General features: G+C 45.9%; 1 protein-coding gene across 7 annotated transcripts in view; it reads left to right on the top strand.

Moving 5' to 3' along the window:
• Positions 1–3,691: 3,691 nt before the first annotated feature.
• Positions 3,692–26,599, top strand: part of AHCYL2 (adenosylhomocysteinase like 2) — an 86,756-nt gene continuing 63,848 nt past the window's right edge. For 5 of the 7 annotated variants that reach the window (XM_069979348.1, XM_069979318.1, XM_069979367.1 and 2 more), the window contains exon 1: positions 3,693–4,074. In XM_069979348.1, the coding sequence (XP_069835449.1) occupies positions 3,793–4,074 (282 nt within the window). In that variant the 5' untranslated portion in view covers positions 3,693–3,792. Of the gene's footprint in view, positions 4,075–26,599 lie in introns of all 7 variants that reach the window. The other 2 variants (XM_069979358.1, XM_069979326.1) reach the window with 2 other exon arrangements.

Below are 26,599 nucleotides of genomic sequence, written 5' to 3'. Positions count from 1 at the left end.
TGGCTTCGTGCTGCACTTTGGCCCACCACTACCTCCTCCCAGCTTGTATTGAATACGCTGGCATGCGCGATTGTGCGTTGGATTGGCGCAGGCGCACTAAGGGCCAAAGCCTATGCCCTCAATGGCTTCGTTCAGTGCCGCTCCGACGCACTATGGCACATGCGCAAATCACGATGTGGGAGCACGCGCACAGTACACAGAACCGGGAAGCTATTGATGACCTCGCCAGGAGGCTGGGGGATGGGCGCCATGAATATTCAATACAAGCTGGGAGGAGGTAGTGGTGAGGTGGGCCAAAGTGCGGCATGAAGCCATCACCACTTCCCCTCTTTGACAGTTGTGAAGAAAAACTACAGCAAGTACAGCAACAATCTGAAAAATAGAGGTATGAGCCAACAATAGAAAACAAAGACCTTCATCACACTGTCAGCACCTCAGAACAAGAATAGGTGCTGACAGATTCCCTTTAATGCAATAAGTCCCTTATTCTCCAAGAGGTACCTCTCAAAATGAGGAAGCTGAAAAAGTGCCATTTTTTGGTGGGATCATCTTATTGTTGCTTTATGAGACCTTGAGCATTATGTTGGTCATACATATTGTAGGGCGCACCCATTGGAAAGCTGGCTATCTAATGTATAGTGGCTTCCCAACTTCAATTTCCTAAAACTTTTCTTTTTGGGGGAAATACTTGTCAGTAGGGATGGTCCGAACCAGTTTCGGTTCGGGTTCGTACGAACCCGAACTCTCTGCAATGATTCCCGCTGCCTGGCGGCTCCGTGGAGAGAGTGGATACAGCGGGAGGACCGCCTGGAAAACTGGGATACAGCCATAGCCATAGGCTGTATCCCAGTTTACCAGGCGGTTCTCCCACTGTATCCACCCGCTGCACGGAGCGGGCAGACAGTGGGAATCTGATGCCGAGCGTTCGAATTTATATGAACCCGAACCTCTGAAGATTTGGACCATCCCTACTTGTCAGCCTAGTAAGACTAACAGCTACTTTGTGTGTAGCGACCTTTAAGGCCCCTATACAATTTATACTAAATTTGGCTGAACCTAATTTTGGCTGCGACTTCATTCATCAGTATAAAGGTATATGGGGCCTTCAAACTTTCCACTGACAGATGATGTTGGAGGAGATAGGGGTCAGGCTGATGAATTTGTACTGCCTGACCCCTTTTCTCTCAGAGGGATAAGCCAGTGGCAGGGCAATCTGGCAGCTGCTTAAAGGGGTTATCCAGCGCTACAAAAATATGGCCACTTTCGTCCAAAAACAGCACCGCTCTTCTATCAATGTCAGGTGTGGTTTGGAATTAGGCTCCTTTCACTTCAATGGAACGGGGTTACAAACCAAACACCGAAACTGGAGACAAGAGTGGTGCTGTCTCTGGAACAAAGTGGCCATGTTTAACCCCTTTGATCCTCCCCATAATAAAGGAAGATAAGAATGTTTGGCCGTACCAAATGCTCAGGTGCATGGGGAAGCCAAGAGAGAGAACTGCCAGTTAGGTGTAAAAGCACCTATGAGGTACCCTTAGATAAAAGGAAGTTATGGTAAACAACCATTGAACAAAGGGTCGTCTGGTAAATGATTGTCTTGCTGACCTAACCATGCACATTTTAGTCCCTATTACAGTTGTTCACACTGGCCATACATGTTCAATCACAACAGGTGAAAAAGGAGTAAGCTCTCTAGGTGTGTTCTTTCAAAGGGTATGTGCACACTGAGCAATTCTCGAGGAATTGTAGCTGAAAGTTTTCAGGCAGAATTCAAGCAGAATTTAAGCCCCCCCATTGACTTCTATAGGATTCCTCTAGCAGATCTACAGCAGAAAATTCTGCACGGAAATTCTGCAGTGTGAACAACAGAGCAGAAAACCCATTGAACACAATGGGACTTTGCTCTGTACATATTTTATGGGAGGAATTTCAAGCTGAATTCCTCGCCTTTTCCTCAGTGTGCACATACCCAAAGAGAGAGCTTTCTGGATAAAAGATCTGTTTACACAGTCAGAATGTCCAACAGGGACGACTTGTTTCCAGACAATGATGGCATGTCATTGTTTAGCTATAACAATCATTCATTGTTTCACCTCTAAATGAAGGACAGCATGTGCTGGATCTCCTTCCAATGCTTACAACTGTTAAGGAAATGGTGTCAGCTACTAATACCAGAAGTCACAACTGTCGTGGGTGTTGGAAAGCATCAGTGGCCCCTGATGGACATGTCTTTTTTCAATCGTAACTGCATTGCATTAATGCATGTCCTTGTGACCTAGGCTGCATAAGCATTACAGGGAAGGGTCTCTCCCTTAGGACCCCAGTTATTAGCCAAAGAAAAATCCACCAAGAAAGAGTGTCTCCTGCTCTGGTGGACTAGACCAGGCCTTGCATTTGATGTCTGTCCATTAATTTACCAGAGTTTCAGTGTTATTTGAGTTGAAGTGGTCTAGACAGACCAAGTTTTTGAAAGTTTTTGTTTGCCTTTATTTGCAAATAGCAGCAGAATGAAACCTCCTATCTTTATTAGTCCAAGGATAAGGATACAGTAGATAAGGAGTAGACAAAGCCTTGATAGTGACAGGTTCCCCAATCAGGAAACGTAACTCTTACAATTGTTACATACAGTAGATGTATGGCTAGAATATATCCAAGGAGCCTGATACAAGTTTCAGTGTTTGCTCTGGAATGGTTATTAGATTCTTTAAAAACTATTTCCCCTATTGACCAGACTGCTTCCTGTGCACCTTCCCTATTCACTGCTAATGACCGACTGCAACCGAGACAACTGTTCATTGGGAGAAACTTACCAATTGTTTTAGCCAGCAGGTGCTACTGTTCTTATGTGTAAGGAGTCCGCTAGAAGACTGTCCGTGAAACTACTTCCCCAGAACTTTTATAAACCCTTTTGCCTTTGTGCAGTGTGATTGTTCATGTATGGCCAATACTGACCTGTATGGCTGGACCTGCAAAATGATAATGCCCATTGTGTAGGAACAGCCATCATGTTAGCTTCCATCTTGAAGGGCTAATAATTCCTTTACTTATATAGTGCCAACATATTCCACGGCACTGTACAGCACTCAGCAGTCCCTGTCCTCATTGGGGCTCACAATCTATAACCTTTTACTGCTGATCCCATTGACAACTCTTGGTGAGGTCTCTGAGAATTATTGTGCTTGGACACTTATTGGATTTATAGGCTGGTTCCTCACTAGAGTGTGCAGCACCAACAGACACTCACACAGCCTACAGCTCCATCAATTTGGCGTCTAAAGCCATCTATCAATGCTTTTAGTTATAGGATACAGGCTGCACGATGTAACCTGACTGCTTATTCTGGGATCTACCTCCCTCTGTGGCGCCATCCGTCTACAACAACTAGGCCTATACATTTACAAACCTACGTGTAATATTGCTAATAAAGAGTGTTGAAACAGAAGCCGAGCAACTAGCTCCGCCTCGCGCTTCCTGCAAGCGCGCAGGGCACTATGGGTATTGTAGTAAACTGAACGCTTCAAGACAATACAGACTGTGAGCTGGTACTACAAATCCCATCGTGCTTCACCAAGAACATCAATAAACGTGGTGCATGTCGGTAATTGTAGTGCAATATGACCCTCAACCTATTAGTTCAGCCTATTGGAGAAACTAGCTTTCCCATGATCCCCGGCGGCGTGGGCGGTGCTGCCTGCGGGGGCGTGCCAGAGGCTGCCGGCAGCGTGCTAGTGTTTGTGTGCATCAGGAGGCTGCTGAGGAGAGAGGAGCCGGGACATACGAGAGGCTGCCGCTATGTCCGTGCAGATAGTGACCGCCAAGATGGCAGACGTGGAGCTGAAGGATGCAGCGAGAGAGAAGCCGAACGAAGCGACCCCAGCAGCCGCCCCGGCAGTGCCCAACAACGCTGCCCTGCTCGCCGAGCCCGACAACAACACCGCCGTGTCCCCGATCAGCCAGCCGCTGAAGGGGGTCCCCGCTTCTGCCATGAAGAGGACCGACCCGGTGCAGCGCCAGGGAGAAGGAGCGAGCAGCCCGGAGGGCGCCGTCAGCGAGGCCCCACGGACCGTGAAGAAGGTAACGTGCCCGGATGATCACCCGTGAGCCAGTTGTGTGAGGAGTGCGCAGGCTGCTGTTATGCGGCGGGGCCGCTCCTCGCTACCTGTCCCGTGACGTCACCGGCCTGTGCTCCGGACCGCTTCCCGGGATCAATGTCACCTCTTCCTCCTCTCCGCTTCTATCTGTGCTATTCCCGGCTGCTTCTATGACCACCCGCCTCCTTGGCAGTCACGGCAGCTGCTAGCATGTGACGGAGTGTGCTACTAACCAGCGGAGCCTGTGCCTGGCTAGGGAAGCTTTCCTAATGCAGCTGCGGACTACTTTTCCTCCATCTTTCGGCGGGAGAACACCTCCCTGTTGCTACGGTGTGATTTGCACAGGTGTGCGCCCCGGCTGTCATTGAGCGATTCCTCCACCCGTGCGTTCTGCTTTCTGATTGGTCGGCGAGTAAAGCCGCAGTGATTGGTGTTCTCCTTCACGTCTAGTGCGTCTTAGTGCAAAAGCCGCAGCGAGGAGAAGCGCAGTGTGTAGCCATTGTACCGGCGGTTCTGTTCCTGTCCTGTGACCTTGACGTGTCCTTTATAGGACCGCTTACACGTGTTGAATAGTGAATTTTCGTTGGTTATTTGTTTCCCTGTGGGTGACCACCTGGCCGCAGTTATTATGTAACCCAATGGTCTCCAACTTCTCAGCTGCTGCAAAACTACAACTTCTATCATGCTGGGAGTTGTAGTTCTGCAACACCTGGGGAGCTACAGGCTGTAACCAGTCTGCCAGGGCATGGTATATGCTGGTGATGTGGTCCCTGTGGCCGGCTGCCCAGTAGGTGAGCCCGCCCTTCCCTCACCATCAGCAGACAGAGCTGGCTGTGGCTGGTGTCCTCAGGAATACAAGATTACTTCTCTCCCTCCTGTATGTATGGCAAGCTGTGTGATATCCCTTGCTGGGCGTTTGTCGCCCGTACTGGGTGTCCTATAACAACCATTCAACTATGTAAGGGTTGTTACCTGGTTGTGTTACTAGTATAATGGAAATGGATTTTATGTAGATGGCCTCTCATAAGCTACCAATACCAGACTGGGAGGGGGTGATGTCAGGCACTAGAGAGGAGCAAATCTACAGTAGGAACAAAGTGAAGCTTTATTCCTCATCAGGCTGCGAGCTCCGAAGTCTGCTCCGCTCCGTGCCGCTTTTCCCCAGGTGCTGGGAAAAGATTGATCCAGTCCTGGGATTGGGAGAAACTTCCCACAACTAGATCCATCTTTCCCCAGCACCTGTGGAGGAGCGGCACTCTCATTTCTATCCAGCACTTTGCCAATCAGCCAGTTTCTGTCTCTGCAGTGCCAAGTACAGCTGCTACTGGTGGATGAAGTGGGAAGGGGCATAGTTTTCACAAGTCCCAACATCTTAAAGGGGTTATCAAGCGCTACAAAAACATGTCCACTTTTTCCCCTCTCTTGTCTAAATTTTACACCCTTTGATAAATCTCCCCCTTTAACTTCTAGGAATCTGCACATGTTGTTGAGCTAGAGAGACAGGTGACAGGATAGTGCTGTGCTGCTTTTTAGCTTTATTAGCAGTGTTTGTGAGTTTGGGTAATTATTGGAACCTCACTGATACAACAGTTGAAGGGGCGTTGTTACCCAGAGCTAATCTTTGGGGATCCAACCCCTGAGACCTCTGCTATTCTGAGGACAGGGACATAATTGTCTTCAGAAAGATTAGTGAGCGCCATGCCCGTGTGGCCAGTCTGTTTTGATCAGCTGTGGTCTGAACATCCAGACCCTGACCAATCAGAACTATTGTTATGTCTCTGTGACATAATCAACCCATTTCTCTAATAATTGGGTAGGCACACTGGCCTCTTTGTTTACCCTTGTCTGTACCCTGTAGTGTACACCATACACCTTGTATCCCTGTGCAGTGCATTGTCCTTGTGTCTAGTACCCTGCACAGGCATATGCCATTCTTAGAAACAGTATTCCTTATTGCCCCCCACCAGTTTATAAAGATAGACATATTATGAACCATGTGGCTGTAGTTTCTGATACTGTATATTGGTCTTCAATACCCAATTTGGTCAGTACAAATACTGATGGATAAGGGATAGGACAGTGCAGCCACCTATGCATACAAATTATTTATACTATGCAAACATTTTCAGGGCAGGCATGTGTGCTTGGAGGTGAAAACCTCCCCTAGTAGTGTGACACAGGCTGTCCCTTTACTTAATTTTCTATCCTCTGCTTCACAAGAATAGTGCTACTGTGAGGACATTGCATTGCTGCATTGTATGTAGGTGATCCTGGAGTAAATCACTGCTCTGTCATTAGTTACTGATGGGATGATGTGTCTCTCCTTTACAGGGCACTGAGTGTCATCATGTGCCAGCCCCTTCTGCTAGTAGTCTACCTCTGGTTCATTAAAAGTTTACCATTGTCTTGAAATTTCCTCCTTTGCCATAGGTATACAAGCTGTATCAGATGGTGGGTAGAGCGGCTCTTACATGACTCAGTTAACCATGCATGAGCTTTCCACTTGTTCTTGCTCAGCCAGCCAAACACGTCTGTTGCCGGGCTTGTTGGGCTGGCTGTGTGCTGATATTAGCTCTTTTGGTCAGTGGTATTCTAGTAGTTGCATTCTTTCATGTGTTCCAGCTATAAAGTAACTCTAGTACAGGAGCAAATCCACCTAAATGGTGTAATTCATGTTAGTTGTGACTTCACTATGCAGGGAGGCTCTCTATGTTGATATTAAATGGAGAGTAAAAGTGGACTTATAGGCCCAAAGTTATCAGACTGTGTAAGACAAAAAGGTGTGTACTTTATCCACCACAACCAGTCACAAATAGGGAAATGAAAGCAGCGCTGTGATTGATAAATATGCCCCAAAATGTACTTCTCTAGACTGCTGTTTGGGGGTTATTGCCTCTCATCAGTGCAGACTACGGTGCAGGATGGCTGGTGATTGTCCTATTATTGTGGCACTAAAAGGGCGGATATTTCTTTGAAGAAAGTATCATAAAGACATATGAAGCCTTGTAGGCCATTCATGCTCCACTGGGAGCAGCTCAAACACACCACTTTTTCTTTGCAATCTTTCAATCTTTCTTTAAAATATTTCTGTGAAATATTATCCCTTTGGTCTCAATGAAAGGCCTCTCTATAGCCAGCAGTCTGCTCCTTACTGAACCCTGAAGCAGGTGTCCTGAGTCAGCTGGACCTGATGAGCTGCACTATAGGGCACAAGGTATGTTTATCTTGTTTATTATGTTCCCACACCCCCCTGCCTTTCTGTCACTTTTTTGTTTTATGGGACAACTCCTTAAAGTGACTCTGTACCCACAATCTGACCCCCCCCCCCCCCCCCCCAAAACTGCTTGTACCATCGGATAGCTGCTTTTAATCAAAGATCTGTCCTGGGATCCGTTCGGCAGGTGATGCACTTTTAAACTTGCAGCCCTGTGCCATGGCCTAGAGTGTCTGTGCATTAGGCTGGCACAACCTCTTCGGCCCTCCTCCCCGCCCTCCTCATCATTAGGAATGCTCCAGGCAGATTGTCTCCTATTCCTCAGCTGTGTAAGCGTTAAGGCACCTGTGCAGTGTTCACTGCAGAGGAATAGGAAAAATCCTGCCAGCGGCATTCCTAATGATGAGGAGGGACAGAGGGGTGGTGCAAGGTTAGGGCACAGATACTCTAGGCCCCGGCCGTTTGGCACAGGGCTGCAAGTTTAAGGGTGCCTTCACACGTACCGTATCGCTGCGTATTTAATGCTGCGTTTTTATCGCTGCGTTTTTGGAGCGATTTTTACATTTAAAAATCGCACCAAAAACGCACTGATAAAAATGCATCGTTAAATACGGTACGGTACGTGTGAAGCTACCATAAAAGTTGTTTCTGCATCACCTGCCGAACGGACCCAGGACATATCTTGGATTAAAAGCAGCTATCTGAAGGTACAAGTGATTTGGAGGGGGGGCAGATTGTGGGTACAGAGTCGCTTTAAGGGTATAAACCCACACACCGTATACGCAGCGTATTTACTGCTGCGATACGCAACAAATACGCAGCAGATTAGATCTAAATAACTGAACACAGCATCAAATCTGCACCATCAGATCTGCTACGTATCTGCTGCGTATATGGTGTGTGTGTTGTGGGAATACTACGTAGTAGTAGTAGTAAGAGAGCTACTTTTCATACATATCCTTTCTTGCCAGAATTCCCAGTAGCGCATGAATGGTCTGTTAAGGCTCCATTACATGAGGCGATTATCGTGCAAATTATTGATATCATTCGAATTTGAATGATCATTTCGTGTAAATGCAGGTAACGATGAAACGAGCGATGGTTCATGTGGTGCAAACACCTAAGTCATCACTTGTCGTTCGCTGTAACTCCGTATTTGTTCACTTATCGTTCAGTGTAATTCCACATTGTTCCTTCATTTGCATGGATCAGATGGAGTAAACAGTCGTAACAAACAACTATCGTTCTGTGTAATATGGTCAACGATTTCAGGTTAACAATAAACAATCTTGTTTGCAATAGTTAAAAATCGCTTGGTCTAATAGCACCCTAAGGGTGCCTTTACACACACAGATTTATGTGAGGGATTTTTGATGCCAAAGCCAGCAACAGTCTATAAACAGAGAACAGGTCATAAAGGAAAAACTGAGATTTCTCCTCTTTTCAAATCTGTTCCTGGCTTTGGCTTCAAAAATCTGTCAGATAAATCTCTGTGTAAAGGCACTCTTATTTTGTGTGAGTTATCTGACAGATTTTGGAAGCCAAAGCCAGGAACTGATTTGAAAAGAGGAGACATCTCAGTCTTTTCTTTATGACCTGTTCCCTCTTTATAGTCTTTCTGGCTTTGGCTTCAAAAATCTGCCAGATAAACCTGTCTGTGTAAACGCACCATCAGTCTCCATTTGTCTTTATGATGTTCTCTTTAAGAAAAAATATAACCCCTTTGCTCCCACAGCAAAGCAACCTATACATTCTAAAGCTCTGCTGCAGTTCTATGCATCTTTGAGAACAGACCAGAAAAATGCTAAAGACTGATCTTGTACTCACTGCCTTCTATATGTCCCCTACATACATTCTTAAGGTTAGTTAGATTAAGAGAACAGATGAGAAAAAGGAGTATGATTGCAGGATCAGGCAATAAGCGCTCTTTGTTTTTTTTTGTTACCATGGAGACTAGGATTTGCAGGGGAGCTGTAGACTCAAAATGATAGGAACATATTCAGCCAACACCTATTACAATGTGGCTTTATATTTCATGATGCAGTCGAAAATAAAATTGCTACAGAGGCATATAACTCTGCTTACCTATGTGCTCCATTTCTGAAAGCACTAAAATATCCATTTAGAAAATATAAGACTAGAAAATATAAGATCGGCAGAAAAAGACCATTCAGTCCATTGATTCTGCTATATTTAGCAAGATATATATATATTGTGGCCCCTCCTTGTGTGTGTTTTGGGTTGTTTTCTATTTGAGTAAATAGCCAACCTGTGGTGGTGCATCCCTATGCTATGCCAGTTCTGGCATGCCCACAACTGTATAGATATATAGTTATTCAGTTCTAGAAAGAATTAAGAAATGGCACAACAGAGATGTAAGGAGACTGTTCCAGATTTATTTCATTAGAAAGCATATGGTCTTATAGTGCTGCAATCACATGTGGACCAGACCCATTTTATTTGCCTGCAATAGCTATAGGGCCAGTTCACACTGTGCAAAGTCATCAGAATGCCTGCCTCAGTATCAAACAGCATGTCTATGGGAGGGGTCATGCACTTCTGCTTAAAGCCACTCTCTACCCACAATCTGACCCCCCCCCCCCCCCCAAAAAAATCTTTTGTACCTTCGGAAAGCTGCTTTTAATCAAAGATCTGTCCTGGGGTCCGTTCAGCAGGTGATGGAGTTATTGTCCTAAAAAACAACTTTTAAACTTGCAGCCCCGTGCCCACCGGCCGTGGCCTAGAGTATCTGTGCCCTAACTTTGCACCACCCCTCCGTCCCTCCTCCCCACCCTCTTTATCATTAGGAATGCCCCTAGAACATTTTCTCCTGTCTGAACATTGCACAGGTGCTTTAACGATCCAGCCAATGTTCAGTGTTCACAAAGCTGATGAATAGGAGACAATCTGCCTGGAGCATTTCTAATGATGAGGAGGGCGGGGAGAAGGGACAGAGAGGTTGTGCTAGCCTAATGCATACACAATCTAAGCCCCGGCCCTTGGGCATGGGGCTGGCAGTTTAAAAGTTGTTATTTAGGACAATAACTGCATCACCTGCCAAACTTACCCCAGGACCTTTGAAAGCAGCTATCCGAAGGTACAAGAGGTAAGAGGTTTGGGGGGGTTGGGTATAGAGTCGCTTTAAAGAATTGACATTTCAAGTAGAGAGGAGGCACAGGAGTCCTCCCATATATACGCAGTTTGACACTGAGGCAGGCGGGATTCCGTGGTGTAGAGCTCCGCCCCAGAATTCTGCCTAATTTGCTCCGTGTGAACTGGCCCTTACTATGAGTTGATGCTTCATATCTGACTTGCAGGCGATGGGCTCTATAGACTTTTAAAAGAAAACTAAAAGCAGGTTAGAAGCCAGGGACGCTGAGAAGAAAATGTCTGTAACAACCTGCTGCTTGTGAACATATGCTTTCAGATTGTTACTGAGGCAGAATAATAATGCCTTTATACACTGTATCACTGTCTAATAATGCTATATAGACACTGTACACATGGCTTTACCAGGAGACCTTATCCTTATTTCTAGTGCCTGTCCGTCGCTTGTTTAGTACTGTCTTAAGGCCCAGTGAAAGCGCCAAGGAACAAGGAAATTCTTGCTCATCAGGTGATTGGATCTTTTGTGCGGCCAATCATATCATCATCATAAAGGGACGCATGTCTAAGGGGTGTTTGGCCAATAACAAATTTAAATGGCTGCATGAACGATACAGCAATCACTCATACTACCTGGCCATACAATTAATTGTGCTGTGTGCAAGGACCCTTAGGGCCACATTAATGTCCCGATTTACTGAGCCTATTACATGGCTAGATTATTGTGCAATCTTAGCGATGTCCGTGCAGCCCTTGCTGTATATAGTGAATAATAAACTGTAAACAATTAACAATCCCTGGTGTTCTCTTTGCTTTTCCGCGCTCCCTGCAGCTGCCGGTACAGGCAGTCTTTTAACTAATAGGCTGCTCGGCCAATCACTGGCTGCAGCAGTCCTTGCCAGGGATTGGCCCTGTCTTCCCAGCTCTGTGTCACGTGATGAGACGACCACATTATGGAAGCCTGTGGGGCATGTCTCCTAACATAGATACAGAGTGGGGAGAGGATCAGGCAGTACTGTTCCCGACTGGTCAGGGACTGTACACTGAAATACTGACTGATTAAGGGTGCCTGCACACCTACCGTATCGCAGTAGAAAATCTGCTGCGGATCCGCAGCAGATTTAACTAAATGAATGAACACAGCATTAAATACGCACTGTCAAATCCACTGCGGATCCGCAGCGGATTTAGTGCTGTGTTCATTAATTTAGTTAAATCCGCTGCGGATGTGCTGCGGATCCGCAGCGGATTTTCTACTGCGATACGGTAGGTGTGAAGGCACCCTAAGGGTATATTCACACGAACGGGCTCGCAGCGAGATTCTCGCTGCGAGCCCGGCAGGTCCTGGCAGTTCCCATACACTACATACTTGCTGCGGTCTAAACGACCGCAGCGAGTATGTAATTATACCGCCCTTAACCCCTTCCACCCGGCTCCCCCGCTGTAAGCATACATTACCTGTCCTTGCTGCACGGGTCCGGCGTCCTGCTCTCCTGTCCGGCCAATTAGTGTGTTGCCCAGCCGCAGCCACTGATTGGCCGGACGGGAGAGCAGGACGCCGGACCCGTGCAGCAAGGACAGGTAAAGTATGCTTACAGCGGGGGAGCCGGGCGGGAGCAGAAGGAGTTAAGGGCGGTATAATTACATACTCGCTGCGGTCGTTTAGACCGCAGCAAGTATGTAGTGTATGGGAACTGCCCGTTCGTGTGAATATACCCTTAAACTTTTGACGTTTCTCCCTGACATGTCAGAAGTTTTATTTATTTTTTTTTTTTTTGTGACTGCTATATTTAAAGGAAGTTGGGAGAGGTGAACTAGAAGGTGCAGTGTTTCTTTATAGGGAAATAGTAGAAGGTAACCTAACCCTGTATGGGGGATTGTATTCATAGCCTGGCTTTCTCACACAATGCCTGTCTATGCTAACAAGGAAAGGTACACAGGAATATCCTGCAGAAGGCTCAGGTTGCCAGCTCACAATTGCTTAGTGAAAGCCTCCTTCCCAGTCATCAGAAAGGCCTGTTATTACCCCTTTTTCTGGGCGGTTAGTGGCAAGGAGTGAAATGGTTATCTTCTGCCCTATTGAGCCAAACACAATGACCTTTCTGCTCTGCCGGAGATTGCCTCCAGCTAATGAAATGCACAGTGCATTAATAATAAACCTGAACTGCTGCAGCAGGCTCCATGGTCTCTCTGCTCCTGTATCCTGGCATCCAGGGAGGAGACTGCTATACACATATCCTACCAGCTACTTCCCTTCTACATGATCATGTCTGTAGGCTGCAATGCTCTGCAGAGATGGGCACTATTACATAATGGCTTGCTTTTCTCCTATACCAGCAGGTTCATTGTAAGGATACTGAGTTACAGCCTGTGGGCAGGAGGATTTATCGTCATTGTTGGGTCATCACTGTTGGCAGCAGTTTCATGGCTGATGGTAGAATCCAATTACTGAAGCGAATTGAATAAGGATGGGTAATAAACTCTGGTCAGGGATGGTACAGCAGGCGGACAAGGCTGGGCTCCTAATAATGTCAGGACTGTCTCCGGTTTGTGCAGCTTTTGTGTTGTCGTAGTACATTGTGATCACAGAGCAGGGATAATCAGCCATGATCAGTGAATGGACAGCACCTCTGGCTACGAAGCAATCTCTTTAGCAGCAGTGCGGGAGGATAGGATGGGGGGAGGAGAGCCATGCTTGTGACGGAATCGCTATAACCTTGGCAACTGCTACAGGATAAAGGCAGAAAGCATGATCTATTCTACTGTGTGCCTCAGCCTTCATTTGGATCTTTACCATGTGACAGACACACAAGGCATTCATTGCTGAGGAAGTGCTTTCATGTAGCCTAGTGCTAAGCAAGGAACAGCTTTGACCCCATAAAACACATCTCGGCCCATTGTTAAGGGTTTTTTAAACACTATCATGTTAACATTTTCACATGATTTATTTTCAGTTTGTCTACCCTCAAGCAGAAATGTACATGCTTCCCTATCTCAAGAGGCTGAAACTGCAGACTGCAAGTCAGTGCAGTTCTCTGCCTGCAGTTGCATGACGTTTTATTGTTAAGCATGGTATTGCAGCAAAACACTTGATGGTTTTACCTGCAGCACCGCACCACCGTTATCAGTCAGGCTGCACCCTGTGAACCCAACCTAAGGAATATAAATGTTATCGAATATAGGTCAGATGCAGGGATGCTACAACTGGTGTCAACTGCTGCGTCAGATGTATAGCTTTTGACTAGTGCATACAAAAAAGACTGAAATCACACAGTCTCTGCTGCAATGTTCATGGAGCATTTAATTTTTTTTTTTTATCCACCCCCCCGCCCCCCCCCCCCCTCCGAAAAAAAAAAAAAACTGTGGCAGATGTTACTTTAAAATGGGGTTTCCAAGATTAAAGGGATATTCTGTATACACTAAAATAAATATATATATAATATATTTATTTTAAATCTGTATTGCATGACACACAAGACAGGAAAGTAATGTAATTAGGTGGGACGCACTGCTTTGGGGATACCAACAGCCACTTACTGCCCAGAAGTGGTGAGCTCATTGCTCACTGCAGTCCTCCTTGTCTCAGTGCTCCCTATGTATCCCTCCACCCCAGATGTGGACCATGTGGAGTACATAGCACTAAGCCAGTGCATATACACTGTGTGCTACTTCGTGTCAGAGCTGAAGATAATGCTTGGAGATGTAGGCTTAGGATCCTATTACACAGGCAAATGATGTTCCGATTAATATTGTAAACAAATGCAGATTTAGCAGGGCCTATTACACGGCCCAGTAATTGTTTAGCAAGGGCTGCACAGACATTGTCGGCAACGTCTGTGCAGCCTCTGCCTGGTTAATACCTGTTCACACTCCGGGTCTTCTCCTGTGCTCTGTATGGGTTCCGGCACCGCTTGCTGCAGCTTCAGGGTAGCCTGTCTGGGCTGACACGCTGCTCAGCCAATCACTGGCTGTGGCGGTCCTGGCCATTGATTGGCTAAGTGGCCTATCAGCCCAGACAGGCCTCCCTGAAGCTGCAATGTGCGGTGTCCGGACACGTACAGAGCACAGGAGAAGACCCGGAGTGTGGATAGGTAATGTATTAACTGTTTGGCCAATTGTCAGCTGTCGGCGGCGCAGCGCTATGAGATCTAGCAATGCGTGGTCGGCGGCCGATGATTTTAGGTCTTGGCCTAAAGAAATGATGAGCCAATGATCATTGTCTCTATTACACAGAGAGATAATCAGCTGAATTGGGCCACTCATCGCTCTGTGTAATAGGGCCCTTACAGTGGCAGGAAGGTAGATGAAGGTACCAGTGCCTTGGAAACATAAAAGGGGTCACTATTATGTACACACCACGCCATGTGGAGCAATATGTGTGGCAGATACCCTATTTAAAGCATACTGATCATTTTGTGCCGGGGCAAGATATGCTGTCAAAAATGCTGCCAGAGACTGAAATCTTCTGAAGTCTTCTGAAGTCTTCTGACTACTGAGACCCTGGTCCACAGCTTGTGATCAGTGGAGGTCTCAGCAATAGGACTCTCTGGTGGGGGTCTGAGCACACTGGTCCAACTATCTCTGCAAGTATCTAGGAGAAGAGCTAAGCTAAACACTTCTCTCCCTGTCTTGCTGTGTAAGACTGGCTCCATTGACATTTCATAGAGTCTTCCCTGCATTAGAGAGAGAGAGAAGCACTCTTCTAGGTGGGGATCCGACTGATCAAAGATTTTGATGTATCTGACATTAAGTTGCTTGTTTTTTTTTTTTTTTTTTTTTTTTTTTAGTGACCAGGAGACTTTAAAACATATGGCATAGTATTTGTTTGCAGTACTGTCTCTGGTTAATAGCCATAGTTAAATTGCTAACATGTTAGAACTCTACTTTATTATGTTTATGGTTGTAAAAGAAACCGATAACAAAGTGACCTTAGTGTTGTTGGCACCTAAGAAATAAATCTTGCCATAAACACTACTAATTATGTGTTTTTAGCCCTTTTTTTGCACATCATAAATGCAGTTAAAGGGGTATTCAAAGGAAAAAACATTTTTTACATTAATAAAAAGCCCACCCATAGCATTATATATTTGTAAAATAAAGTAATTATGGGTTCTTCACCATTTTTCTGATTTTAACCTTTACTCGCCCCCTCTGGATACAAAAAGACAGCGTCCTATCTGTCTCACTCCTTCCTCCTGGCCCTTCCACCTTCAGAGACGTGGGCTAGGTTAGAGTTACAGGACATCATGTTCAGTGGGCTGTGCGTCCAGTATGTTGAGCCTAGTAAAGCCTCCCCCTCCTGGCGCCCTTCGCATCACCACAGTCCTTTACAGCAACAAGACACCTCCCGTATGGCGCTGGCAGTGTTTCTCAGACCCCCTATACCCCGCCCAATCACCACAGTCTGTTACAGCAGTGCCCCTTCCCCACCCCCCGCCCAAACATTACAGTGCAAACCCTCGGGCCAGCATACAGATAGTCGTCATAGTCTCCGGCGTAGTCCCCCATTGCCTCATTCCTTTCTCTCTTCTCCCTGCTTCCTGGGGCACAAGTGACACAAATGACCTCTACAAGAAATATGGAGGAAAGATATTCCAGGTCATACCCCCTCAGAAGACAAGAGGGCACTGTGTCTGCCTGGTGAAAAAATGTTTGATCTCTGGAGGCTACAAGTCTTCTTTACCATGAGAACAGTGAATCTATATAGAATTTATCCACTATCCATTCCCATTTTATTCCTTACCTTATGATCTTTTAAACTAAAATGGCAAAACCCTTTATTGACCTCAGGGAGCATGGTGTCCCAGTGGTTTCTGGCTCGGAAATCTACCTGGAACTGCTGAAATGATCATTGCTATGGCTGTCCAGCAGCTCAGGAAGCAGACTTGGCTGCCATGTCTGTCAGTCCCAGCAGCTCTGTTTTTATATCTTGGCCTAAATCCATTGTAACCTGATGTGACGGTAAACTTACAGCTAGTGTCCTGGGACAACGGCATAAGCACTGATTATAAAGAAAGATCTGGACACAATATGGTCCTATAAGTCTTTATTTGATAACACTTTTAATAGAAACTGCAGGCAATGATTTTTAGGACTGGTTTAATGTATGTGTTCTGCAATGTGCTGGATGTGGCAGGACTTGCATCAATCTGGCACTTCCCTTCCCATTGCTCAGTATTGGAGCCCCTAGTCATGTCAGCATGCTGTGAGTCCCAGTATTCCTTAGTCAGCAGCTGGAGACACCCTTGTGGATCAGCACGCATGTAGAGAAGGCTGCTACTCATGGGTAGGCAGGGAAATCAGTAAAGCTCAAGCATGGACTGAACTTGTGAGTCTCTAAGAAACAGACACCCAAGAGTTGTTTTTTCTAAAGAGAAATTTAGATGCCATTTGTTTTTGGGTTCTTTTTATGGCAACCCAAAAAGAGAATAAAAACCTGACTACCTTAGAGTTCAGCATTCAGTTTTAGAAATGACAATGGAAACCCTAAACCTGAACACAGTTTATATACAGACAATATAGTTACTTTTTACCATGATGGCCAAAGCTTCACCAACCTTCTCTTATTGGTGTTTGGGGTATGGTGCACCTTCTCCCTCAAGCTCATAGGAGTTGTCTGAACACAACCTGTAATCCAGGCCCATCTGCAGCACTCATGACCCTAAGAAAAAGCCTCCGAGGGATCTGTGCAGTAACTTAGAACCATTACACTGAAGTCAGCCTGGGACTTGCACCCGTATTAGGCCGTTCTAAAACTGGCAATATCTTTTACCTGTGACACACTGATAATGGGACTTGATGGGGTTAGTTGAATGCAGCTAGGTACTGGGAGTAGCAGCATGTAATATTCTATGTAATGAAAACCATGCATGAGAAATGAAAGCTATGAATTGTGTGTTGGCTTCATTGCAGGAGTACAGGGCCCTAGAAATAAAACCCCACTGTATGTTCAGTACAGTCTGTTTCCTGCGTGAGCTGTGCCTGAACTCCAGCTCGACAATTACTGTGTGGGTTGAATAATCAATGTCAAAACCCCATGCGTCAGAATGAGAGAGAACGGACTCAGGAGGCAACGACTTGTGTTCTCTCTTACAGAGCCTGCTTGCATTTATGTGCTGCTGTGATCAAATAGATATATTAAAGTTGGATGCACATAGTTTTTCAGTATGAATAAAGAATTGTCCCAAACTTTACAAAGTGCTGGCTGGGATACTGGGCAAATAGTGATTACTGGAACCGGTACAGAGGGCAGGCAATAGGAGGAGCACTTCCAGCACCCCCAACAATTGGCTGACTGGGGTCATGGTGGGTATACCCCAAGCCCTCCTCTCCCTGCTCTCACCCTCATCTCCTTTGAAGTACACTCTATCCGTATCTATTCCCCCTCTAACCTTCAAGTGACCGTCATCTACCGACCACCAGGCTCCGCAACCACCTTCCTTGACCAGTTCAACACTTGGCTGTTGCATTTCCTTTCAACAGATATTCCCACCATCATCATGGGCGACTTCAACATCCCCATCGACACGACCAAATCACCCGCCTCTAAACTCCTATCACTAGCCTCCTCCTTTGGCCTTACACAGTGGTCCTCTATAGCCACTCACAAAAAGGGCCACACACTGGACCTCATCTTCTCCCGCCTCTGCCCCATATTTGACCTCACCAGCACATCTCTCCACATCTCTGACCACAACCTCCTAACTTTCTCGTTTCTTCTCTCCATCTGCCCCCCCAGTCCAAAACCTTGCCCACCCTCGCAGGAACCTCAGAAACCTCAACATTCAAATACTCTCTGACTCCCTTCTGCCTCTCTCCACCATATACTCTCTGAACGACACTGACACAGCCACAACCTTCTACAATTCCACAATAACCTCAGCCCTCGACTCTGTTGCCCCTCTCACGAAAAAGAGAACACGAAGCATGATCAGACAGCCTTGGCACACCGACCTAACCAAACAACTAAGGCGAGTGTCCAGAGCTGCTGATCGGTGCTAAACAGGACTACTTTTCTTCCCTCATATCTTATCTCACAACCCTAGGCAACTGTTTAACACCTTCAACTCTCTTCTCTGCCCCCCACTGCCACCCCCCACATCTCTCATCTCTTCTGAGGACTTCGCCACATTCTTCAAGCAGAAAATCGATAACAGAGTAAGCTTCACCTCACAGTCCCCTCAGCCCCCCTCATGCCTGTCTACTGCCCATCCCCACTAACTCACCTCTCCACCATCACAGAAGAACATCTCTCCAAACTACTCTCCACATCACATCTCACCACCTGCGCGCTTGACCCAATTTCATCCCACCTTATCCCCAACCTCTTCTCAGCACTTGTCCCAGCACTAACCCATCTCTTCAATCTATCACTAACTTCTGGCGTCTTCCCATCTCTATACAAACATGCAACCATCACACCCATCCTGAAAAAGCCATCCCTTGACCCCACCTCCTTATCCAGCTACCGCCACATCTCGCTTCTCCCCTTTGCCTCAAAACTCCTGGAACAACATGTCTACCATGAACTTTCCTCCCATTTTTCATCCAACTCGCTTTTTGACTCCCTGCAATCTGGCTTCCGCCCCCACCACTCCACAGAAACTGCCCTCACCAAAGCGGCCAATGACCTGCTGACTGCCAAAACCTTGCGCCACTACTCTGTGCTCCTTCACCTTGACCCATCTTCTGCCTTCGACACAGTTGACCATTTTCTCTTCTTACAAATCCTCTCATCCCTTGGTGTCACTAGCCTAGCTCTCTTCTGGATCTCCTCTTACCTCTCCAACCGCACTTTTAATGTCTTCCACTCCCACACCACCTCCTCTCCTCGTCCCCTTACTGTTGGTGTTCCCCAAGGCTCTGTACTCAGGCCTCTTCTCTTCTCCATCTACACCTCTGGCCTGGGACATATCATAGAATCCCATGGCTTCAGGTACCATCTTTATGCCGATGACACTCAGATCTAACTCTCTGGTCCGGATGTCACCTCTTTGCTATCCAGGATTCCAGAGTGTCTATCGGCCATATGCTCCTTCTCCTCTCGCTTTCTAAAACTCAACATGGACAAAACAGAACTTCTTTCCCCCATCTCGCTCCACCCCGCCTTCTAATCTGTCAATCACTATCAATGGCTGCACTCTGTCCCCCAAGTCCGCTGCCTTGGGATCACCTTTGACTCTGCCCTGTCCTTTAAACCACATATTCAGGCCCTGACCACCTCCTGCCGCCTTCACCTCAAAAACATTTCCAGAATCCGCTCTTTCCTCACCCCTGACTCCACCAAACTATTGGTACATGCTCTCATTATCTCCCGCTTGGACTACTGTAACATCCTCCTCTCTGGCCTTCCAGCTAACTCCCTTGATCACCTCCAGTCTATCCTTAACACTGCTGCCCGACTAATCCACCTTTCCCCTCGCTTTGCCTCTGCCAATCCCTCCACTGGCTCCCCATTGCCCAACGTATTCACTTTAAATTGTTGACCATGACATACAAGGCCATCCACAACCTGTCCCCTCCGTACATCTCTGACCTGATATTCCGCTACCGTCCCTCACGCAACCTTCGATCCTCCAGTGACCTCCGTCTGCGCTCCCCCCTTGTTCGTAACTCGCACAACCGCCTCCAAGACTTTGCCCGAGCCTCCCCCATACTCTGGAACTCGCTACCCCGACACACCCGTCTCTCATCCACCATCAAGTCCTTCAAAAGTAACCTGAAAACCCATCTCTTCAAATTAGGCTACAACATACAATAACTCTGCATCACACTTGAATGGCTGCACTTTACCTCCTGTTTCTCTCCCTATACCCTATAGATTGTAAGCCCTCGCGGGCAGGGTCCTCTTCTCCATGTATCAGTCTGTCTTTTGCCTTCATGTAATGTTTTCTGATCTTGTATTGTTCCTGCCTGTTGCCTATCTATTGTATAGCGCTCTGGAATTAAGGGCGCTTTATAAATAAATAAATAAAAATAATAATAATATTAGAGCCCAGTTTCAATTAAGTGAATCTGTCAGCTGCAATTCATGTTCTCTAATGTAAGGTCACAGTAACCTGCTGGGTGTATAAAGGTAGATGGAAAACAGGAGATCTCGCAGGTTTAGATGTTTTGGGATTTCGTGGTGCTTCCTCCCACATGACCTGAGAAAAGAAGGTATGGGAGTGCACTCGCCCTGGTAAAATCTTCATCTTCATGATGAAGCCATCAACATGGCTTGCGGATGGTGGGGACACCTAGATCACAACGTGACAGGTCTGGGAGGGGAAGAGAGGACACATTCCAGCGTGCAGTAGATTAGCCTCTGGAAAGCCTTTGTGACACTGCATATATGTTTCTAGCACAGATGGGTATGTAAAAGGTACGTCTGCTATTCACTTCCTGAGCAGCTGACATATTCACTTTAACTTGAATGGAACTGTGTTGTAGTGAGCTGTAATAGCAGGCCTGGTGGCGTCCATTCTGTCTCTGCCTCAGTCAGCTGATAGGAAGTTGAACCCCACTTATGTGATATTGCTGGCCTGTCCTAAGGAAAAGCCATCAGTTATAGGACTCAAGGTTTTAAAGCTCAAATTTGCAACCCGGGCATGTATTGTGTTATGCTCAGAATGTTCCTTTAGGGTATAAACCCACACACCGTATATGCAACATATTTACTGCTGCGATACGCAGCAAACTCGCAGCAGATTAGATCTAAATAACTGAACACAGCATCAAGTCTGTACCAACAAATCTGCTGCGTATTTGTTGCATATCTGCTGCGTATACGGTGTGTGGGTTTATACCCTTAAGACTTAAGTGATATTTGTTCTTAAAAGCAGACAGGGGAACATAAGGAGTAAACGTCTGGTGCATTACAGTAGATATGCTGAAAACATGGTTTCCCTGACAGCAGACCTCATCAGAAAGGCAGAAAGTAGAAGAGCACATCTCTTGAGCTGAAAACTCATCTATAAGGAATGGTGCTTCATTGGGGAGTTGTCCCAGCAGATCAGCCAGGACTGGTCCAGTATATCACAAGCTTTCTCATTCTCCTACAGTCCAGCTATGGGCATCCAATGCCTAGTGGACAGCACTTTCTGATTCTCAAGAGATCATTCTAGAAGGCCCAGTATAGCCCAAAAGGTTAGAGTTCTCCCTTCTACCATGGCTTCTCTATAAGTTGGGGTTAAGCAGGTATGCCCCAACAATCCTGGAAGATATTTCTTTCTTTTAGTAGTTGTTTTGGATGCATTGTCATCTGCTCTAAATAGTCACAGGGCAAAAGTTTGAAAGTGGTACCCTTTAAATGGAATCTGTCAGTACCTGGACCGAAGCCCAGGTGCTGACAGTGTAGTGTAGGTCTCTTTCCCTTTGTGCGCAAACTGCCTGTATCAAATGCATCAGGTGCTGTAGATTTGATACAGTGTTGCCAAATGCACTGTAACCAAGTTTTAGAGGAGCAGTGGCTTGGCGTTTGTGCCACACTTTGGCACGCCTCATCACATCCTCCTCCCTAATTCTGCTGCATATTTACCGGTATCCAGCCTCCCACTCCACCCTGGCATCGTCATCTTCCATGCACATGCCGTTGCTGACAAAGGTCGTGTGCATCCACTTGCCAGTTCACGTCTGCGCCACCAAGCTCTCGGTCTTGCGCTCCTAAAAGCCGTAATTGTGCCAGAGGAGCGGCGTACATATGCTGAGAGCCTGAAGCCAGTGCCCTCAGTTGGAATGCTCATGCACCGCTCCCCCAGCGTATGCGCGATCATAAGGCTCAGGGGATGCTAAGCAACGTAGGCGCGAACTGTCGGTGCCCGCGGCCCTTGCCAGCAGCAGTGCATTTGTGGAAGGTGGTGATGTCAGGATGGAGCAGGAGGCTAGACACCAGTAAATGTGCAGCAGAAATGTTGAGGTGGAAGTATTCGTGAGGCGTGCTGAAGTGCGCCACAAACGCCGAACCACTTCTCCTTGTCACTTCGTCACAGTGTGTTTAAAGCGTAACTGTCATTTCAGGATCATTTTTTTTTAAAACATTAAATATCAACAGTGCAAGCGATTTTAAGGAACTCTGTAATAGGTTTTATGTACTAAAAGAGTTTCCTTCTGTACTGAAAAAGCAATCTCCCAGCCTCCCCCCTCACATTAAATGAAGCAGGATTTCTGTCTCCATTATGTGGCTATGGAGAGGGGAGGGGCTGTTAGGAGTGACTGAGCACGGAGCAGTCCTGCAAAGCACAACACCCTGCAATCTTCTCTCAGTAAGTTCATAGATAAGCACTGACCTTTCTGACCCCAGAATCCTGCGGTTTAGGTGCCCAGACAGTCTACAAACAGCTGACCTTCATGTCACCTCTTCCTGCTCCCTCATCTCTCCCAGCCCCTCCCCCCTTCATAGGCTTACGATGGAGAGAGCAGAGCCCTTCTTCACTGGCTTCTCTGTAATGAAGACGTGTTTGCCTGATAATGCACAGATAAGAAGTCAGGGGGGGAGGCTGGGAGATTGCTTCTTGAGTACAGAAGGAGGCTTTTTTGGCTGATAAACCTATTACAGAGTTTCTCAAAATCGCTTATACTACTGATTTCTGCAATAAAAAAAAACATGACAGTTACGCTTTAAGCAACACTGAATCAAATCTACAGTACTGATGCATTTAACCTAGGCAATATGCACACTAGGGGACAGAGACCTACACTTAACTGTCAGAACCTTGGATTCCCTTTAAATCTTCAGGTGGGCATTTGATATGACTAGTTGAAATGACAGTTTATGACTAGAAAATGGGCATCTTTCTTTGTCATTTCCTGTATATTCTTGATGTATTTTGCCCCTCTAACACATGCCTGGCTAGCTCTTCATTCTTTCTTTTTGGGGCTTCAAACATTGCTAAGAGAATGGAGCTCTGCCCATGCGTGCATTCTCCAGATCAGTGGGGTCCCAATGATTGGACCCCCATAAGTCAGTTTGCCCCTACCCTTTTGATAAGGGATAGCTATGGACCTTTAGGATACCCTCTTTATTTACAGGGAGTTAAAAGCTTTTACATGGTAGGTTTTATGATCCTCCAATCAGATGGCTTTTATATTCATGCCTTATATTTATGCTTTATACCAGTTGAAAAACATTCATGATGACCATCAGAACAATGCTGCTTATGGAGAGGAAAGGGTGAATAGCCATATTTATTATCTGTGCCCTTTGCCCTTTCTGTCTTGTAATCCTTTATCAGCCCTTGAAGTAATTCTTACACATTTGCGAAAGCCTTGAGTTTATTAATGACAAAACAATGTTTTGGTCTTAAGGTGTGAAGCTCGCATTACACTTTGGCATACAAAAAAATGCCAGCCAAGTTATGTTGACGGTGATACAATGATTCTCATCTAGGTGTTTCTCAGTTGTTGGGTAACCATACATGATAGTAAGTCTTACATGCAAGGCCATGCTGTACAATGGTATCTGCTTCCATCTTGGTGCACACTGCTGCGGGCAGCGACTTACAAACTGTGCCAAGGAGATAATCTTACATCACCAGTGTTGCTTGTCATTTGTTAACATGGCCTCCTAGTTTTGAGACTTGTATTAAAGGGGTTATCCAGCGCTATAGAAACATGGCCACTTTTCCCCCTCTCGTCTCCTGGTCAGGTGTGATTTGCAATTAAGCTCCATTTACTTCAATGGAACTGAGTTTGAAACCCCACCCAATCTGGAGAGAGAAGAGAGAGGGAAAAGTGGCCATGTTTTTGTAGCCCTGGATAACCGCTTTAATGGAGCTTGGCATCTTCTATTGTTGTACTTAAAAGCATGTGGCTGCCGAAACTTAGTATATTTAGTATACCTTAGGATGTATATATAAAATGTAGTCACCTGTAAATATTTTTGTATTGTGCTATGTCTAATGTGTCATGGGATTCATTTCCTAAACCTGTGACCACTGTTCCCTGAGTTTCTCATCCAGTGACATGTTAGAGAACAGCACAAATATTAAGAAGTGCGTGTGTGTGGCAGGATGAAAGCCTCTCTATCCTGTATATCCCACGCAGCGGCAGCGGCCGTCTCCCACTCCTGAGAGTGCAGGGATCTGGGCTGCACACTCTTTGAGATCAGCAGCAAGCTTTGTCATTCAAGGTGTCTTCTGTAAGCAATGCTATCTGACAATCTGACGTGTCATTCATTTTTAAGTCCTAGCAATGTACTATGAGGATTAACATGCCGTACTATACATCAGTAGGGCAAGATCTATCAGTCAAGCATCATAGGGTGGGTGAAGCCAGCTGTGACCACCCTGGGGATATGGACATGTGTATCCAGTTTTTTAAACCATGATTGCTCTGAATTGTCGCAACGTTTCAGATTGAATCCTAGACAAGTGCAGTAACAGGACCCATAACCTGATGATAGGTTCTCTTTATAACTAGAGGCTGACTGTGCTTGACTTATCTGCAGCAGTAAATCTGCCTGGACCTGGTTATTAGCGTGGTTATTAATGGAAATTCTCCTTTTAAACAATTACCCTGAGCGGTAACATAGCAAAGTGTGAACTCTGCCCCTCACATGAATCGTGTGACGCTCTTACAACACTTATAAATGGGTTGGTTGGTTAGTTGCTGCCGGCCATGTGAGGATCATTTATATGGGCTGTACCACTGAGTGAGGTTTTGTCCATCAGTCTGTATAGAGGCCTGTCATACAGTATCTACTATTGATGCAATTGTTTATCCACTGTTTAGCGTCATAATAAGCAGGGCTGTCATCGAAGAAACCGAATATGCCTCTCGTGCATTATTACTAATCTCCCTGTCAGCCAGTGTTAGAGGCTTTGATAAGTCAAGCCAGGGCACGCACCAGAACCGTGTAATCCGGGTATGCTCTCTCCTTTTATACCAGATATTGGAAATGCTAAAACCTATTGCTGCCCAGTTCTTCAGCTCGGTGCACAGGATTTTTTTTGTGTTTGGACAATCTGAACTGTGAATTAGTTCGGAAGTATTTGCCAACTGGCACACATGCTTTATTAATTCTAAGAGTTTCACCAGTGTCCGGACAACCATTGAATGGCCCCTTGGCAGCACAGTTTGTTCTTTAATTTTAAGAATGGGGGCCTTCTCTGGTGTGTTTTAAAGCAAATTTTAGCTAGTCTATCCAGCTATAAGTGTCATATATTTTACACATCTTGAGTAAAAGGGGTACTCCATAGGAAAAATAAATCAATTTGGTGTCAAAGTTATAAATGACATCTACTTTTTATTTATTTCTTTTTTACTTAAGCTTTTAAGCTGCTGTATGCCCTGAAGGAAGTGGTCTATTCTTTTCAGTCTGATACAGTGCTCTCTGCTGCCACCTCTGTTTGTGACAGAAACTAGCTAGAGCATTATAAAATCCCCCTAGAAAACCCTCTCTTGCTCTGGACAGTTCTTGACATGGACAGAGGGGGCAGCAGAGAGCACACAGTGAAAGAATACATCACTTCTATACAGCAGATAATAAGTAAGGGAAGACTCGAGATTTGTAAATAAAGTCATACAGAATGTAAATTACTTGGGACACCAGTCCATTTCAAAGCCTTTTTTTTTAACTTTAATTTTTATTTTACCAAAATTAAAAATGAAGAACCTTCACAAGTGCGTTTTCTTAAAATGGCCTGGGCTTCATATCAGATTGTATGTCTGTGGATGCATTGTTACTTTGTATGGGTCAAGTAGTCTCATGCTGATGTGGGTGTTTTGTTTCTGTAATTGTGGGACTAGTAGTGTTGCACCTGGCTTAAAGTGTCATCGGATGCAGAAGGATGCCCAGTGGCCATGCTGTCACACTGATGCTGAGTGACGGCATGTGTATGGTCGCTTACAGATTTCTCCTGCAGCCTGTTGTCCTCCTATGGAGACTAGGGAGGCCTCTGTGGAAGGGATAGAACAGGATTCCTCTGTTGCCCCTGGCTGTTAGGATGCTACCCTTGGAATGAGTACTATTTTATTCTTCTGCTGTGTCTGCTTATTGTGGCATTACCCTTGTGTTTGTAAAGCATGGCAGAGTAAAAACAACCATGGGAACTTTTAATAAGGAATGTGCAGTTATGGAAGAAAAACTTCTGCCTTGGTGTCCAGCACCATCTGCTCTGATATAACAAAACCAGAAGAATCTCTGTCTCTAGTTGAATAATAAGGCTGCATTCACACGTTCCGTGAAGATGGCCATGCACCGGGGCAAATT

Source organism: Dendropsophus ebraccatus, chromosome 1, assembly GCF_027789765.1.
Source record: "Dendropsophus ebraccatus isolate aDenEbr1 chromosome 1, aDenEbr1.pat, whole genome shotgun sequence".
Lineage (NCBI taxonomy): Eukaryota > Metazoa > Chordata > Amphibia > Anura > Hylidae > Dendropsophus > Dendropsophus ebraccatus.
Note: the sequence above shows the minus strand (reverse complement) of the source record. Positions and strands in the feature narration are given on the sequence as shown.